The 19,477-nt window shown below is 38.7% G+C and overlaps 1 protein-coding gene across 3 annotated transcripts in view; it reads right to left on the bottom strand.

Annotated features, from left to right (window-relative positions):
* Window positions 1–19,477, bottom strand: part of NT5DC1 (5'-nucleotidase domain containing 1) — a 122,060-nt gene that overhangs the window by 15,995 nt on the left and 86,588 nt on the right. For all 3 annotated transcript variants that reach the window (XM_081250934.1, XM_081250935.1, XM_081250936.1), the window contains 2 exons: window positions 8,354–8,528; window positions 6,418–6,515 (listed from right to left, as the gene is read on the bottom strand). In XM_081250934.1, the coding sequence (XP_081107060.1) occupies window positions 6,418–6,515; window positions 8,354–8,528 (273 nt within the window). The remainder of the gene's footprint in view (window positions 1–6,417; window positions 6,516–8,353; window positions 8,529–19,477) is intronic.

Here is a 19,477-nt window from a genome sequence, read left to right as displayed (position 1 = left end):
TTTACTTTTATACATCCCTTCTTCAATTTTGAGCTAGAAAAATTTCTCACCAATTATGGATTTTCATACACACTTTCTCCATGGTTTTTGGAATGGCCAGTAAGATACTTTTCAAGTGAAATACCTCCTAAAATGCCTGCCTGTGTTGGGGACTATAAAATGGAAATTATACTATTAAAGGAAATGAATAATTTACCAGTGAGCTGGAGCAAATTTCATAGAACAGAAAGTGAAACTCCTACTCTTACCCTTTATCTACTTTGGCTTTGGTCGTTTAGTTACATATGCTTAACTACCTAGCTCATTTCCACACCTAAAATGATAGGAAGTTTATTTCTTTTCAGAATAACAACCTTCAATTAAATGTACTCACTAAGACATTCTCTTGGTCTTACTAAAAAATCCGTCTTGGTGATCTGACCAGCAGCATCTGTTTCAACAGAAAATTTGTTTAGAAATGCAAATGGAAGCCTTTTGCCCAACCCTACTGGATCAGAATCTCCATCTTAACAAGATCCCTAGGTGATTTGAGTATAAAGTCTGAGAAACACTGATGTAGAAAGAACAGCAGGAAAACAAAACAAAACAAAAACCCGATAGAACAATAAAAGGCATTCATTTCACCAAGGAGGGAGTAATGGGCACCTGTGGGGAGCAGTGAGAATGAAGATGAAAAGGTAACCTAGCAACCAGATTTAGCCTTAGGGTGCTATATGGAGTGGGGAGCCAATGAGATTCTGTGTGTGATAAATATATTAAATATATTGTAAGTCTAACAGTAATAAGTGAGCAATACAAAATATACTGAAATTAAAAGCAAGTGACAAATAGAAATCTATGCCAATGAAAAGTATTTGAGGGCAGTGGGCAAGAGACAAATAGAGGTATAAAGGGAGGCGGAGGGACGAGGTAGAATGGGGAAGAATGATCAAAGCTTAACGGGAAGGGAGGGGACGGCAGAGATGAGATATTTCTGAGGTAGATTAAACAGGACTTTATGGAAAAAACAAGACAAAACAAGAAACAAACAAAACCCCCCAGGACTTGATGCACAGCCTCCTGGATGTGAAAGGGTGAAGATGATAAAGGTTTCCGGCTGGGTTTATTCAGCGGCTGGTGAAGTAATGAAGGTAAGGAACACAAAGTGACCAGCATGTTTGGTTGGTGTTTGCTTTCAAGGTGGAAGGAGAATCAAGTTTGATTTCAGAATACTGGGTGGAGGTGTCTGGTGTACAAGACAAAAAATATGGTGTGAGGTTCTGGCAAAGACAGCTGGGGCAACATCTGGGAGTCAGTGGACAGGTGAAAGCTGAGGCCAAGACACCAAAGACAGCAAGTTGGGTCATGATTCCCAAATTGGGCGGCGCGGGGGAGGGGTAGTTGGTAGCAGGACACTGACGTGGTCCCTCTCCCCACTGAATTTACAATCTTGCAAGGTGGACGGACTCCCTCCCCACACCAAGCCTTAGCTCTGGTGAGGAGCTGAGTCGTGAGATAACAGATTTTGCCTAGAAGAGGTTCCCCGCCCCCAAACAGTCCTTAAGCTCCTGTAGGGATCAAGCTGAATGGAGCTCAGCACCCCCACCTGCCGAGTCCCCACCCTCCCTTTTGGCGCCTCCATGACAACGGCTGCCATCAGTCCTGTACGACTGCACAGAGGATGCTGCAGCGCTGGGGTCTCTGGGATTGGCTCACCGTGCCTTCCGTCCCAACAAGCTTCTTTGCCTTAATTTTACTTCTAACTTTAATCATTTGGAGCAATGATCTGATTTACGAAGACACTGGACTGTCACGTAAGGGGCAACTGACGTGACTTGTGCAGTAACATTAACTGCTGTATGTGGGATGTTTGGTGGGTTACAAGGCTGAGAGATCAGTTAAGTACTGTAATAACCCGGACCTGATGTAATACTGTGCCAATTCATACAAGGGATGATGAGGGAGTGGCAGGTGACAAACTTGAGAAAACTGGAGGATAGGTGAGCTGTTAAGGGGAGAGAGGAGCTGAAGATGACAGATTTCCCTAACTTGGGCAAGATCTGTGGTTCGAAAAGTTATAACAGAGTTATGGAATATGGGAAATGAATAAGTTGTTATAGGTATGTCAAGTTTCATGTGATGCCAGGGTTCTAGGGCATGGAAAGCTTAGAAGACAGATAGAAACAGGCCTCTGTAAGTCAGGGAAAAGTAAAACCAAGAATTAAGGAATTAGGAGTCATTAGCGAACAGGTGACAGTTAAAACCAGAGGGTGGTAGAGAGCTGACAACAGCAGGAGAAGAAAGGAGGGTCAATGCAGAACGCTAGAGAGTAGCGACATTTAACGAGAAAGGTGAAGGGAAACCAGCCGTGGAAACAGAGATAGAGCAGTTAGAGGCAGAAGAATCAGAATCAGCAGCAAAATAAACACTATAATAGAACACAATGTATTAGAGATTCTTTAATATGAGCAGTATGAACCTCTTATTAATAATAGTTCTGGCAATCATTTTGCCCTCTAAATGTGAATGAACTATTTTGTATCAGCTCCAGAAACTGCAGGATTCACTGTGTCTTACACCAAAATATTTTAAATCAGAGAACCAGAAAACTAAAGCTGAAAGTACTTTAGAGATCTTCTAGTCTAATCCCTTCTGGATGTGAAAAAACTGAGACAAGCTCTATATCTATATAAAAGCATGAAATCCCATACATTCTGAGGTCCGTAGGCATTTTTTTCTAATTATTATAGACAATGGTGATCGGACTTTGGGTCCTATTTCATCCATCCAGACTTTTCAACTCTTAAAGTTAAGACTTATAACCTTTTCATACTTTAAATTCAGCCAAGGTGACTATCAAGTCTTTTAATGAATATAATATCTGAAAATATAGTTTGGATGCATTATTATGTCAGTCCTCAAATCCAATTTGATAGTGTAAAACCAAAAGAAAATACTGCACAGAGGTTATAAGATAGATACCTCTACATGGTTATAGTTTTTAAAAGCTTACCATTATATCTCTGAATACTCTTCAATTAAATAGAAATACTACACAAAGTACAGTAATTTGTCAGCATAAGTTAATGCCTTTGTGGTCTCCAATATGTTAAAAAATTTGGTATATTTTTAATGTGCATTGCTTTCTGTTACTGGTGTTTGTGAGTAAAATTTTAATAAAAACCTTGGTGAAACAGCGTAAGTACTACTGTAGGTATAGAACAGACACGGATTTTCTTGGAACAAAATATGAAAACCTTGAAGATAAAAGTAAAAATAAACATCTATTGAGTACTTAGTTAATGTACTTAAATATAATTTTGTGAAGAAGGGAAAAACATTGAATTTTTTTTCCTGGTTTAATACAAAGAGTCCTATTTGATGCCTTGATTATTTCTTTTTTTATAATTTAATTTTTATTTTACATTGGAATATAGTTGATTTACAACGTTGTGTTAGTTTCAGGTACACAGCAAAGTGACTGAATCCCTGATTATTTTTTTAACATCAAGGATTTATATAAGACATTAAACCAATATATAAAAACCACCATCGATCCCTGCCTTTCTACTAGGCCAGGGTTTCTTAACCTTGGCACTACTGAGATTTGGGGCCAGATAATTCTTTGTTGGTGGTGGTAGGGGTGCTGTCCTGTGTGCTGCAGGTTGGTTAGCAGCATCTCTGGCCTCTACCCACTAGATGCCAGTAGTATCCGTCCTCCAAAGCTGTGACAACCAAATGTCTCCAGACATTGCCAAAGTTGCCCTAAGAAGCAAAACTGCCACAGTTGAAAACAACTGTTTTTCATCAGCATAATGCATATTCGAGTATCTTCAGTTAAAAACAATAAACTACAGGTCTCCCTTGATTTACGATGGAGTTACAACCCGATAGAACCAGCATAAGTTGAAAATATCTTAAGTCAAAAATGCCTTTAAGGGCTTCCCTGGTGGCGCAGTGGTTGAGAATCCGCCTGCCAATGCAGTGGACACAGGTTCGAGCCCTGGTCTGGGAAGATCCCACATGCCGCGGAGCAACTAAGCCCGTCCGCCACAACTACTGAGCCTGCGCGTTTGGAGCCTGTGCTCCGCAACAAGAGAGGCCGCGACAGTGAGAGGCCCGCGCATCGTGATGAAGAGTGGTCCCCACTCGCCGCAACTAGAGAAAGCCCTTGCACAGAAACAAAGACCCAACACAGCCAAAAAAAAAAAAAAAAAAAAAAAAAAGCCTTTAATACACCTAACCTACCGAACATTAGCCTAGCCTACCTTAAACATGCTCAGAACACTTACATTAGCCTACAACTGGGCAAAGTCATCTAACACAAAGCCTATTTTACAACAAAGTACTGCATACTTCATGGAATTTACTGAATCAGTATTCAATTAAAACAGAATGGTTGTATGGGTACAGCATGGTTCTAAGTGTACTGGCTGTTTAACCTCATTATCTGAGGTACTGGCTGACTGGAGCTGTGGCTTGTTGCCCATTCCCAGCATCAAGAGAGAGTATCAAAAGGCATATTGCTAGCCTGGGAAAAGATTAAAATTCTAAATTTGAAGTACAGTTTCTACTGAATATGTATTGCTTTTGCACCATCATGAAGTCAAAAAATCTAAGTTGAAGCACTGTAAATCGGGGACCACCTGCATGCCCTTGATCCTACACTGTCTTCCACCTAAAGCCTCAATTGTTTGACTATTTTTTTTTATTAGTTTCTGCTTTATAACAAAGTGAATCAGTCATACATATACATCTGTTCCCACATCCCTTCCCTCATGCATCTCCCTCCCTCCCACCCTCCCCATCCCACCCCTCCAGGCGGTCACAAAGCACCGAGCTGATCTCCCTGTGCTCTGCGGCTGCTTCCCACTATCTATCTACCTTACGTTTGGTAGTGTATATATGTCCATGCCTCTCTTTCGCTTTGTCACAGCTTACCCTTCCCCCACCCCATGACTATTTTCATAGCTAAAATTCTAGAAAGAGTTGTTTACACTCAGGGGTTCCACTACCTCCAATGAACTCTTCAAGATACTGCAGTCTGGTTCTATATCTATCAGTGCTCAAGACACCAGTGATCTCTGTCTTGTCCACTACAATGGACATTTCTCTTTCCAATTGACTTTCAGTAGCATTTGCCCTAGGTGACCACTCTCTCCTCTCCTCACTGGTTTATGAATGTTGTACTCTATTTCCCCCACTATAATCTGTCTGCTCCTACATCACACTCTTTCTTCTCTATCCTTAATGTTAGAGTATGTCAGAGCTTGGTCTGGGCCTTCTGCCTATCTGTATTCTCCCTCTATGGGATCTCATGTAAGCCCAAGGCTTTAAATACCCTTCTATGAGCTATGAATCCCAAATTTATATCCCGAACCTACACCTGTTCTCTTGGACTCCAGGCTCATTTATATACATTTCCTAATTGAGAGCTCCAGTTAGATCATTCACAGTCATTTCAAAATTAATACGTTGAAACATGAGTTCTGAATAGTTCTATTAAGAACCACCCTGCACAAACTTTTCCTCTGTATTTTTCCTCATGGCTGTAAATGGTCCCCCCATTTACCCATTTGCTCAATTCAGAAAAAAGAAAACTCAGCAACCTGAAGTCATTTCTGATTCACTGCCTTTTCATCTGCTGCTTCTAAAGCATCACCGAGTCTTGAGTTTCCCATCTGCACAACGTATCTGACACGTGTCTACCTCCCTCCACTCCAGTAACACTGCCTCAGACCAAAGCATCGCAAGGTCTCGCTTGCGACATTCAATTGCCTGGTCTCCCTCTTTCTCTCTATCCTTCCCCACATCCAATCCATGACCCACCCAGCAGCCAAAAAGGTCTCTATGTCACTCGTACATCTCCACTGAATAGCTTCAGGTTGCTTTTGGAATAAAAATTAAAACCATTTCCACAGTGTATGAGGCTGCCTGCCTGCCTAATGTCACCCCTTCTCTGCCCATGACTGTGTGCCAGAATCACAGGTCCCTTCTCTGTCACAGGAAAGAGCCCAAACTACCCTCAAATGGAGGCTTTGCATTTGTTTGTCCCCTTGCCAGGGATACACTTCCTGTGCTCTTCTCATTACTCATCCCGCAGTTCCCGCCTGGCAAGTTACCTCATCTGACCTTTTCAGACAGGCGTCCCCTGGCCAGGCACTCTAAGGTGGCCTCCCGGTCTACTACCTCACCAGGCAGTCATTTCCATCTCAACAGGTAACATGACCTGTAATCCTATCCTAGGCATTTACCAACTTGCTTATGTGCTTGTTTATGCATCCCAATGAGGGAAAAGAACACCTGGTATCTCTTTTATTCCCCTTGCTGCATCTAACACAGAGCTTTTGTACATGGTTGTCAGCCAACAGGTATTTATTGAGTAAGTGAATGAACAAATCTTAAATAGGAGAGTAAAGATACAAAATGTTAACTTACCAAGTGTCCGGAAAGGCCTCTGACTTGGTAAATGGGAGAAGAAACCAGGCTTCAATGCATTTGTAATCACAATGTCAAAAAGATATTCAAAATCATTCCTAAAAAGCAATGATATTTTTCATAAATTTATTTTAAGGAATTAGAAAAGGTCCATATAAAACAGAACTTAATCTTTGCCTATTTGACCACAGCATCATTTCTGATCTTTTGATTAACTTTCCTATGCTTTCTATATATTCTAAGGTGAACCTTACACTGGAAATAGAAGGTAGTCAAGCACTAATCATCCTGACACCACCCTGAAGTATCAATACAAACATAAGGGGGAAAAAAAGCATATTAACTCATTAACTCTAGGTGCTAAGCTGGTTTTCTCACTATGGCAATAATTATAGTGTGTAAATTCAATAGTTTCTAACACATAAAATACTCACGAGCTATGTTTTCAAATTTGGGGCCTGAAATTTGTCTGGATTTATTAGCATCAAGAGTTATTAATAATAATTTTTTGTGTTACATGGATCCTACAGAAAGCTAGCATTATAACAAGTCAGATGACATCTTTCAGAGAGTGGTCAAAATGTGAACATACCTTATTTTGAAAATCAGGGTAGTATTATAATATGGTAATTTTTAGGCAACAATAATAATTGTTTTTTAGTCTGTATTTATTAACACTATATTAAGGACTATTTGGGACAGCAAAGGAAAGATAGTCCTTTCTCCTGACAGACTCACTATTACACTGGGGAGATAATATTTACCCAACATTCCAGAATACTTTTACACAGCGAAATGACACTGCAGAGGAATTAAGATATGAAGGAAAAGTTTGGTAATCTATGCTAATGAAAAAGAAATTAAGACTCCCAAGTGTTTATTCTGAAGCATGGTCCCACTACCAGGACAGCAAATGTCTCTATAAAAGGCACTTTCCAAGGCATCCAGGGCTGCAGCCTTAATTCACTTCAAGGATCCCAAACCTATACATTAATCAGAAAGCAGAAAACCACCGACAGACTGTAAGTACACCATAGGCCAGTCTGAATCCACATGTGCTGAGGAACATGGAAATGAGGAAGCTAAACAGGTTGGCAAGAGGTCAGTTTTGAGGCTAAAATTTGCTTCATACTCACGGCAATTCAGTACAGTATCTGCTAAAATTTGAGGAAACAGTAGGGGAGATCTAAGAGCTCATTTTAGAATCTAGCTCTGACCATGGATATTCCCTAGCATTGCCCGTAAGAATGCCATAGATAAGTATTAACACTTGCTGAGACTTACCAACTACTCTCATACTTTTACCTGTATTGTGCTATTTAAACTTCCTGTCACGCCTATGAGATATTACTGTCCCATCTTTAAGATGGTGAAATTGAGGCTTAGAGAGGTCATAGAACCTACCCTAGGTCACGGGGTGAGTTGCAAGGCAGGGCTTGAGCCCACGGCTGTCTTACTTTAAGTCTATGCATTTAAGCTGCCTCGATGTTCATGGATGTCAGTCCCACCCCTGGCCGTGTAAATGGGGAAGTGCCTGGCTCCACATGGAAATGGCTACAGAGGGATTGTATTCCAGGTAAGTGTCAGGGGCTATAATCTACAACTCAGTGTCCCTCAATAATCATCCAAAGCTGAGAAACCAAATTCACGGAGGACTGCCCGAAGGACGTGCGGTCCATCCACCTTTCAGAAAAGCTAAAGCCCAGACTATGAACGGGCTCTGAGCACACTGACCCGGTAATACCGCTCTGCTACAATGTACTTGGGGTGTGTTTCTGTCAGGAGATGTTAAGGGCTGTTATGAGAAACAACCACTTGTCACTCAGCATTATTTAATATAATGATATGGTCACGGCTAACACTTTTTAAAAAGCACTGGTGTAATTTGTTACCAGCATTTTATAAGACCATGAAAATGAAATGACTCGTCACTTACCCAAGGATATATTCACAGAGGAGTCTACAGTAATCACTGTGAGAACTGGTAATTAACATAAGAATTTTCCCAGCATTTTTTAGCTGTCGAAGCCACTTTTTAACAGATTCCGGACAAGTGTGTAAATACCTGCCTGGATCTCTTTTTATTTCTGGAAAATATATTCCACAGTTTTCTGAAAAATAAAAATATCAAGGAGGTTTTTCTTTTTAAAATTTTTTGACTCAGTGTATTCTCAAACAAGTTCCTCTCTCTCAAAGCTACAGATAAAACTAAAAGGATAAAAACTAGGTTCGAATAATCCAGCAACGACGCCATGACTAAATTGCTTTTTAAGAATACTTCTTGTTCTTAAAAACATGATGATTGAGAATGTCAGTTGAAAATATTTTTTGGTTATTTGACAAGGACTGATAAAGTGTTAAAACAGATAACACGATAAACACAATACATCAGCATTTTCAAATCAAAGAAAACCTTACTGCATTTGAAATGTCAATTAATAAATATTCTTTCAATCATTCAACAAATATTTGCTGAATACGGATAACAAACAAATACATATTCAGATAATGCACCAGGAACACGTCTTTGGCATGATGCAGTGGAGAAGGGAGCTGGGTTCCTGAGTCAGTGTTGTTTCAGATGAAACTGAGACTAGAGGCCCTGGTCTATTACAGCCCCTGGGAGGTGATGGGATGTTAAATGGAAAAACAAGTCATAAAAGGCAGGAAGGGGACCTCCCTGGTGGTGCAGCAGTTAAGAATCCACCTGCCAAAGCAGGGGACACGGGTTGGAGCCCTGGTCCAGGAAGATCCCACATGCTGTGGAGCAACTAAGCCCGTGCGCCACAACTATTGAGCCTGCGCTCTAGAGCCCCCATGATGCAACTACCGAGCCTGCATGCTGCAACTACTGAAGCCCGCGTGCCTAGAGCCTAGGCTCCACAACAAGAGAAGCCATCGCAATGAGAAGCCTGAGCACCGCAATGAAGAGTAGCCCCCCCCCCACTCGCTGCAACTAGAGAAAGCCCGCACAAAGCAATGAAGACCCAGCGCAGCAAAAAAATAAAAATAAAAATTATTAAAAAATCATTAAAAAAAAAGAAAAAGAAAAGGCAGGAAGGCAGTGCAGTTGACAGTGAAAGCCGAAGAACCTGAGTCACTGAGCTGGGCTTGCCAGCTCTGTCCCTTTGCGTCTTTAGAGTCCAGGGGGTCAGCCTGAGCTCCGAAGCAGCTGGTACCAACATTTCCAGAAGTGCTGGTCAGATGCACCCACTATGTTTGATACGATGCCTTAAAAGTTATGAGTACTTAGGCACATAATTGCAGATTTGGTTGAAATGCTACTAGATTCATAAAGCACTTTAGAGATACTGTTCTTTGGGCATGATAGCAGTAGTAAGCAAATAAAGAGAACCTGAGTTCCTACTTTCCTTAGCTGCTAGGAAAAAGACACATGCATAAATGAAACAAGAAGTGAACGAGCTTGTAGTGAATTATAAACTCTGTAATAGATACAGGCTATAACTGTAATTCTGTACAATGTCATGCACTTGAGATAAATGAAATGAAAGTTATATATCAAGAATGTCAGGACAGGACAGAAGAGTCTCTTAAGAAAAAAAAAAAGAAAGAAACAAAAGCAGAAATGGTAGCAAATACTGTTGTCTGACTGCCCAAATCCACTCCCTTCCTTCTTTGCTAAAGAGTATTCTGATTGTGTTTGAGGTTTCATCCTCCTCTGAGGGGCTAGGTGTTCAGGGAGGGTGGGTGTCTACCAGTCTAACCTAACAGGATAATTCCTTCCCATGTCCTGGTCATGTAAAACAACCCAATTTAGTGAGCTTAAACATTAAGGATATCTATTATTTGCAGCCTACAGCATCTCTGTTCAGAAAATAATACATTGTAAAAATTAATCATAACCAGATTAAAAAAATACTTAACAAAATAAAGAATATGTTGCAAAATGAGAATAATATTCAGACATCAGAACACCAAGAACAAAAACAAAGTTTGTGCTCTTGTATTTTGCCCTACAGAGAACACATGTATAAATCTCTAGGATCTCTTAATATCCCAGAAGCTAGGTAATGGCCCTTAAAAAAATTAAAATATACCTTGTTTTTCAGGGAAGAGGAGGTACTAGTAGTAGAGGACTAATTTAAGGAAGACAGAAGAATAAAATTAAATAACTAAAAATAGAATAGTTTGATGAGTGAGTGGCTATCACAGCAATGGCAGAAGCTGTGTCTTTCCCAGAATTTATCTAAAGGAATCATATGTAAGATTATTTCACCCAGAAAAACAAAGCTTTTGTAGCAACAGTAATATTATGGGCTGGATAACAAAGATTTGTAGTATGTAATACTGAGAACATTTATATACTTAAGCATCTGTATTCAAAAACAATCACTGAGAAAAGGCTATTTTTTCCTTAGCTATATGTGCTTAGTGCCATCTAGTGATCAAAATATAAGTTACTGTTAAAACGCTACTATTTCATTTCCAAATGAATAAAATAAAACATATACATTTAAATACTATATTTAAAAATTCTTGCCTAGATTAGTATTAGTTTCCCTTAATAAGCCTAATCTAAAAGAGTGCAAACATAATAGCCTAGTTGGAGAAAATTACTCTCTGAGGAAATAATGGGGATGTCCTCGTTTTGTTCACAAGCCAGAGTGAAATGAACTAAAAAAGACAAGTCCTGGGCTTCCCTGGTGGCACAGTGGTTGGGAGTCCGCCTGCCGATGCAGGGGACGCGGGTTCGTGCCCCGGTCCGGGAGGATCCCACGTGCCGTGGAGTGGCTGGGCCCGTGGGCCGTGGCTGCTGAGCCTGCGCGTCCGGAGCCTGTGCTCCGCAACGGGAGAGGCCGCAGCAGTGAGAGGCCCGCGTACCACAAAAAAAAAAAAAAAAAAAAAAAAAAAGACAAGTCCTGTACAAACAGATACCCCATGGCAAGTTATGGGTCGCTCTTGCTATAAAAGATCACTAACTGTTGTTGGGTAAAATATTTTCATTCCCATGTAACCTTAAATCATTAAAGAAATAGGAGGTATATTAATATAAATATACTCATCTTTTTAAATTTTATTTTTATTGATATAACTGACATATAAACTTACTATGTAAGTCTAAGGTATACAACGTGTTGATCTGACACGTACATATTGCAATATGATTACTACTATAGCATGAGCTAACACCTCTATTATGTCACATAATTATCATTTCGTTTTTTGTGGTGGGGACAAAAAGATCTGTTCTCTTAGCAATTTTGAAGTTTATAATTTAGTATTGCTGTCTCTAATACACGCTCATATTTTGTTGAAATAAATCAAGCTATTAAACCAAAGGAATTTATGTTAAACATACTACACTGGAATAATAACTGCCTATTAAGTTATTTGCCTAAAGGTAGGGAGTCTGCCTTTTTGTTCAGCAGGGAGCAATCATTCAATGAATGAATACTTAAATTAGTTCAGGGACAGACACAGGAACATTTATGTTTATTTAAAATCAAAGTAATAATATGATTTGTAACAATATTACCTAACTGTGACAAAAAACTGTATCATTCATGTCCTATCAAAGTCATGCTATCTAAAGTACCTTCTTTTTTTACCCCTATTTATAAAAATAATCATGTTAATTATATTTTTATACTGATAGAGTAACACTGAATAGACAAGACAAGGAATTGAGACCTAAGGTGGAAAGAAAGGAATGGTCTTGTTTGTTCCCAACTCACAAAGCAGACTGTGTTTTCACTTAACCTCAAAGGAATTCTACTTCACTGCCATTTTATGTAACTCATTTTCCTGGCCTTTCCATCCCTCTTCTCTCCTCAGATACTGGTATTTTCTGTATCCAGATGGGATTAAAAGTATAATTTTTAAAAAGCTAGTTCTAAAAATAGAAGTTTTGTCCTTTTATATTAAAAATTGGGTTCATATAGAGTCATGGAAATAACAGCAAAGTGTTGCGACAGTCTGACAGGCACTGAAAATGGCCTGCATGTATCAAACATGATTAAGGATTGAGGGACCTCTAGTGGTAAAAAAAAAAAAAAAAAAAAAGGACAACTTGAATAATAAAAATACCTTTTTTAGTCTAATAGGTAATCGTGCCACATCACGATTTCTATCATCATGGCGTTAGTAAGCATTTTCCTCACTTACTGTATCACTACTGTTTGTGTGATTTGTGGCTACAGTTCTCAAAGCTGTTGTGCAGGGGGATTAGAGATGCCAGGATGCTAATAACACCTCCACCATCAGCCTCCAAATAAGGTCTGTTATTTCCATTGCAGAACATAATTTAGGAGAGACTGAAATATTTACAACCTTTACAGGTTATAGAAGAGCATGCTAGTGAATAGCTAAAATGCTTAGCCATGAACTGTTTAAATGTACTTGCTGTAAGAGATGATACAATTTTCTGAAATATACATATACTGTATGATTTTTTTTGGCCAAGAGATACTGAAATAGTTTTTGAACGATGAAGGAGATAAACAATAGATTAAATATGTTCTAGATTTCATTTGTTTATTTATAGAAGGCAAAAGATGAAACTGAAATTTAATATTAAAACAGATTTCTTGTTTATGGTTCCTGTATGATTTGTTTCTACCTAATATATTTGTAAATTAAGAAATATTGAATGTCTAGATTGGGTAAAGTGAGTATCTATGTGCTAAATATAATGCTTGGAAAAGGACAACAAATAAGAATTGAGAAATGAAGTATAAAATGTACTGAAAAACACAATTTATAACATTTTACATTAATAGTATTTGACTTTCATCTCTGTATCCGTTACCTACCCCAAAGATTCTGATTTAATTGGTCTGGGCTGGGGTGATGCCACTGATATTTTTTTTAAAGCTCCCCAAGTAATTTCAATGTACAGTCAGGATTAAGAATTATGGCTCTAAGCTATAAGAACTAGAACTTTTGCTATTATTATCTGTATATCTTGCATGTGTCATTGTATATCACTGGCTCTCAGAGAGCAGGGATTTCTTAATTTTACAGTATCTGATTACCTAACATACAGCTTTATACATAAGAGGCAACCAATACATATTAATTACTGCTGATGTGCGATGTCACACATGGGCATGAACACGGAAACTATTTTGAAGTAACATTAAAGAGATTAAATTATTGCTCTTCTTAACAAATACAATACATTCCTGCTATAGAAAATTCACTGTATTGGGTTTACTATCTCTGGATAACAAACCACCTCACACAGAGAGGCTTAAAACAGTATATTATCGTATCATAATTCTGAGGTTTGACTGAGTTTAGCTGGGCGGTTCTCCCTTGGGGTGTACCAGTCAGATGTCACAGTCTGGCACCTGGGGCTGGGATGGCTGGAGCAGTGAGGGCTGGTAAAACATCTCTCCACTTTGCTAGCTTGGGCTTCCCCATGACATGATGGTTTCAAGGTAGCTTGATTTCTTAAATGGCAGTGGGTTTCCCTCCAAAGCAAGTGTTCCAAGACACTAAGGCAAAAGTTGCAAGGGTTCTTATGACCTTGTCTTAGAAGTCTGTAGAGTCACTTCTGCTGCATTTTACTGATTATATGGGGCCATTTCATTTTCAAGGAAAAGAAAACAGAAGGGTAAAAATTCTGGGAGGCACACTTCATTAAGAACTATTATCTTTTCAGACTAGCTACCCAACACACTAATATTTTGGTGTGATTCTTGCCAGTATGTTTTCTATTCATATATAACTATATGGGAATTTTAAGTATACCACATACAGATTTTTACCTGTGCATTTTGTTCAGTGTCATATTTGAGCAATTTCCTAAGCATTAACAGTAATTTTAAAACATTTTGATAAATTTGCCTTAGTATTTTGAAAGGATTATTTATAATAATTATCTTTACTTATAGTAATAACTGACATACTTTGAGTGCTTATTTCTGCCAATAACAGAATTGCCAACGTAACTATAAGACCTTTACAACTATTCATGTATTTAATCCTTCTAACAACCCTGCGAGGCGGGTCCTGCATTATTCCCATTTTGCAGTTGAGGAAACTGAGATACAAAGAGGCTGAGGAACTTGCCCAAAGTCGCAGAGAGAGAATGTAGTACAGACAGGATTTGAATGCAGCCCGTCTGCTTTCAGAGCCTGTGCAATACCACCTCTCTACTGATACAGCATTTAAGTACTGTAGAACAACTTCAAGGATACCATAAATCCTTACTTTTTTTTTTTTTTTTGCATACGGTGCATTACTAAATAGTATCATAGTTCAGGAACTTTGGGATTGACTGGAATTAGAATAAGTGAGAGTTTGAAATTTGGACAAATCAAATTAGATTTCTGCAGAGGAAAAAGTATATCGATATGCACTCTGTCTACTTTTGTAGTCACAGCATCTAGAACTGGAAGGGGCTTTAGAAATCATCCACTTAAATGCTGTCCTATTAAAGATGAATTTGTAGAGACCACAGATTTTGCACGCAACTATAAAGTTAGTAATAAACTTGGGAATGGAATAGAGTGCTCGAGAATCCCACCCCACTAAACCTTACATAACCTCATATGTAATCTTAGCAGTTACAGGAGATATGTAACCTCACTGTTTACATGTCTAAATCTTTGTGTTTTAAATCTAACTTATCTGGTGATCAGTGTCTGTTAAAGAAAAATAATGCATTCAGAAGAAGCAGAAGTCAAATGCTTTAAATGGTATCCCTATTTTGCTCTGTAATTATTGAATAATGTGCTTTTCCTCAGAATGTCTACAAAAGTTTTTTGTAGTGACTGAGCTCATGTTATATATGCTATTATCTGGGAACTGAGCTTTTTTTTTTTTTGCGGTACGCGGGCCTCTCACTGTTGTGGTCTCTCCCGTTGCGGAGCACAGGCTCCGGAGCTTTTATGTCGAGACAGGCAAAAAACCCAGAATAAGTGTCTCACATTAAGGTGTAAATATTATCTTCCTTCCTGGAATGCACTGTCCTCTCTTTGCTGCTTAGAAATGTTTGCGGCTTGTCTGTGGAGCCCTCTTCAACCCCCTTGCCCAGTCACACCACCTCTGGACATCATTCATCACACTACACGATAATAAACACTCGTAATAAGTGTGTTTACGTATTTTTCTCTCTCCTGAAAAATTATATTCTGACTTTCTTTTGCCCTAAGAAGAAATTTGTTAAGAAAGCACATGACACAAATGATCAGACTATTTCTTTCTAAAGGAAAGGAGCTGGCAACATAAATCCAGAGAAGCTGAAAGCTTGGAACTACTCAATAACCAAGAATGAAACATTCAAAATTCAATTTAAGTGAGGCAGATATCTGCATTTTACTCACAGTGTTTAGCAAATGTTAGCAATAAACACCAAAATGAGCTATGTGTACTCAATGAAGAAAAATGTGAATGAAAAGGAAATTGCACTGGACCTTATAGATGCCCAATAACAGTTCCATTTTTCTGAAAACCAAGACAAAGAAAATGTTTTTCCCTCCGGATAAGAACTCCATTTAAAACTTCAAAAGGAGTTAGTTAATCTAAATGTCTCATGCCAGCAAATTAAATCATTATAGAGCAGAGGAGGGAAGGGAGAAGGGAATTCGTGATTTGCAGACGACTTCATTAAGGAATGGCTGTTGCTACTGATGTGAGGAGAGTGGCTACTCCATTCATGCTGAAAAACCTTCAAAGGACAGAGAAGGGGACTTCCCTGGCGGTCCAGCGGTCCAGTGGTTAAGACTCTGCTCTTCCAATTCAGGGGGCACGCTTTCAATCCCTGGCCGGGGACCTAAAATTCCACATGCCGCGGTGCGGCTTAAATAAATAAATAAGTAAAGCAGTTCTGTGTGGAGCACAAATACATACATAAGCACATTACAGGATGCAGTCCTGGGTGATCCTGGGTGGCCTGAATCTGGATCAAACAGTCCTGATTCAAGTCTCAGTTGTACAATTTGCTTGGGCAAGTGTCTCAGTCATTCAGACATTTTGTTGGCTTATCTGTGAAATGATGATAATAGAACCCATCTGATAAGATTACTGTGTGGATTAGACACAATAATGTATGTGAAACACTTGCACAGTGCTTGGCACATAGTAAACACTCTCTGTGAGTCGCCCTGGCTTAAACATACACAGTTAATCAACTGTGAAATCACCCTATGGGCTACCCTGCATCAGGAAATTGCCCAGCAAGGGTTCAAAATGCAAGGCTTCACTTATCAAAATGGCACTTAACTTCAAAACATATTTGGAAAAGACTTCAAAAGTTCTACTGAGGGGGATGCAGGGAAGTGTCTCTTCTTGTCACTTCCACGGAAAAAACGCAGGGCTGGATTGCCTACTGCTCCATTATTTAACGTTTCTCACAGCACTGGGCAGAGAACCTTGGGGACCACAAAACCCCATCTCCTCACTATGCAGACGTGAAAGTGAGGCCTAGACAGGTTGAGCTACCTATCACCACACAATGACGCTATTACACCTTGCATGCCCCTGTCCACTGATAAAGTAGAGGATCTTTATTAGTCACCATCTTTCATTCCTTTTGCAGTTCTATAATATACAAGGTTGGGAACGAAGCACTCACCGAAGGAGAAAAAAGTCTGTTGACTCCAACTGGGTGAACTGAGGGCTATTTATGTCAAATTACTTTATTATAAAAATTCAGCAAACCCACCTGGAGAGCACTTGGCAAATTCGAGTATCATTAACTCAAGTATTTCTTACTCCACCAAAAGCCTGTAGGCTCACATCAGTGCATCATTCTCTCTTATCCAACTGTTTCCCTGAAGGACCAAAGGCCACTGTCTTCAAGGTGTTTTCTGGATGGGCCTACAGAAAGTTGCAAGTGGGTACGTTTGATGACCACTCTGTGTGTGTGTGTGTGTTTGTGAATCTAGGTGTATCTGTGGCATAAAACTATTGAGCCAGCTGCTCCCTACTGGCTTTTTCCAAAAGTTAAATTATGATTACCATTATAGATATTAAGTGGTCCCACCAAATCCTGACAGTATCATGTATTGGTGAGGATACTGAGAATATAAAGTATCTGGAACTCTCTGACATTGTACAAGTATTTTGGAAAATTGTTTGGTAGATCTACCAAAACTGAACACACACACACACACACACTTACCCTATAATGCAGCAATTCCACTTCTAGGGATAGATATAACAGGAGCATGTAAACAGGTACACAAAACACATGTACATGATGTTCATGAAGCATTATTTGTGATAGTCCCCAATTTAAATTTACCCAAGTGTCTATCAATGATGTAGAATAGATAAATAAATAGTGTCAGAGCCATACTGTATACTGTACAGTAATGAAAAGGAACAAATTACTGTTACACTCAACAACAGGGATGAATTATAGAAACATAATGTTGAAGGAAAAAATAGCCAGATATAAGAACATACAGACAGCCTAATTCTATTTATATAAAATTAAAAATCAGGCAAAATTAATCTATGGTGTTAGATATCCCTCCAGGCAAGGGATGTTGGCTGGAAGGGAGAATGAGGAGGGCTTCTAGGGGACTGGAAATGGTTCTGTTAGCTGAAAATACGTTCATGTTTAACAGTATTTAACAACAGTAATTATAAAGAACTGACACAATATTTTCATGGCCATAAAAATTAATCCAAGAAATTAAGTAGAGATAAGTGCTAAATCAGAAATTCAAGAGTCACATCAAATGAGAATCTATGTAACCCAACATTGTAAGACAGTTCAGTATAGAAAAGCAAGCATTTGGTAAATTAGTTTGTTTAAATTTTCATTAAATAACATTTTAGATTAACTTTACTATTTCCTGTCTCCCAGCACAAGAAGTGTTTTTCTAATATCATAATCTGTGGGAGACAGTTGTCTATTAAACTTAATTAAAAAGTGTTGTATTAAGAAGTCAAAAGCCATGTTATAAGGAAAAAAACTTCTAGTAAGATAGGACCCCACATTTTTGAGCATTTTATATTACTCCTAATAATATCTGTTCCCTTTGTACTTTCCTCACTGAGGACTTCCAGCCAAGGAACTGTCAGGTAATCAAGAACTGTCAATCTTTCTAATTTTCTCTATGAATTTATTTGTTCAATTCAACAACAGTAGTAATGAAAACAGCTGTCACTGTTTTAATATTTTAATGTTTATCTGCAGTGCATTTTGAATTTATAAACAACAGTTCCCCTTTCCCAGACTATAATCTCAGAATTCCATTCTTAGCTTAATGGAAACATCATGTCACTGGATTTTTGTCTGGCTCTGTAAATATCACTCAATCCTGATTTAATGCATCACTGAACTTTGCAGGCTTCAAATAAGAGATTTGTATCTGTAAAAGAAAATAGTTCTTTGTTTTTAGAATTAAAGAAATAAACCTCTTGCCAATAATAATTTTCTAAAGGTTCAGACTCTTAAAGGTAGAATCAAGGACATATGGGCTCACTCTCTCATTTCCCCCAAAAGAATATGGTATACTAAAACTCAGTGACTTTTACTTTTTTAGGGTTGATTTAAGATCTCATAACTTTCAATTTAAATGGGTCAAAATTTAGTAGGAACTTTGTTCTGCCAATGGTTATATATTCCAAGCATCCTAAGCACAAGAAAAAAAAGGTTCTCAAAAAATAATTTTTCTCTAAAAGAAGGGCCAAATGTGCACAGCAACTCTGAGAGCTAACATATGAGAAGAGCCTGCATCAGAATGGAGGATTCCTATAATGTCTAGACCTGTGCTGTCTAATATGGTCATTAGCCACATGTGACTAGTTAAAGTTAAATTAAATAAAATTTAAAAGTCAATTCCTGCAACACCCTCACCACATTTCAAGCGCTTGACAGCAACATGTGGCTAGTGGCTGCCACACTGGACAGCACAGATATAGAACATTTTTTATCATGGGAAAGTTCTATTGGTCAGCACTCCTCTAGGTTAACTTCAGCCCATGATTCCTAAAATTATCAGCCGTGGCTGCATAAAGCTACCGTGTGGCATTTGAATCAAAACAGCAAGCAAATATGATCTGGTCCAGAAATAGAGTATTTAAAAAAGCAGAAATAATAATTATAATCATGAAACCATGCCAAGGCTGCAGTGCG

This window comes from Mesoplodon bidens, assembly GCF_964165515.1.
Source record: "Mesoplodon bidens genome assembly, chromosome: 12".
Taxonomy (NCBI): Eukaryota; Metazoa; Chordata; class Mammalia; order Artiodactyla; family Ziphiidae; genus Mesoplodon; species Mesoplodon bidens.
This window is presented reverse-complemented; position numbering and strand designations above follow the sequence as displayed.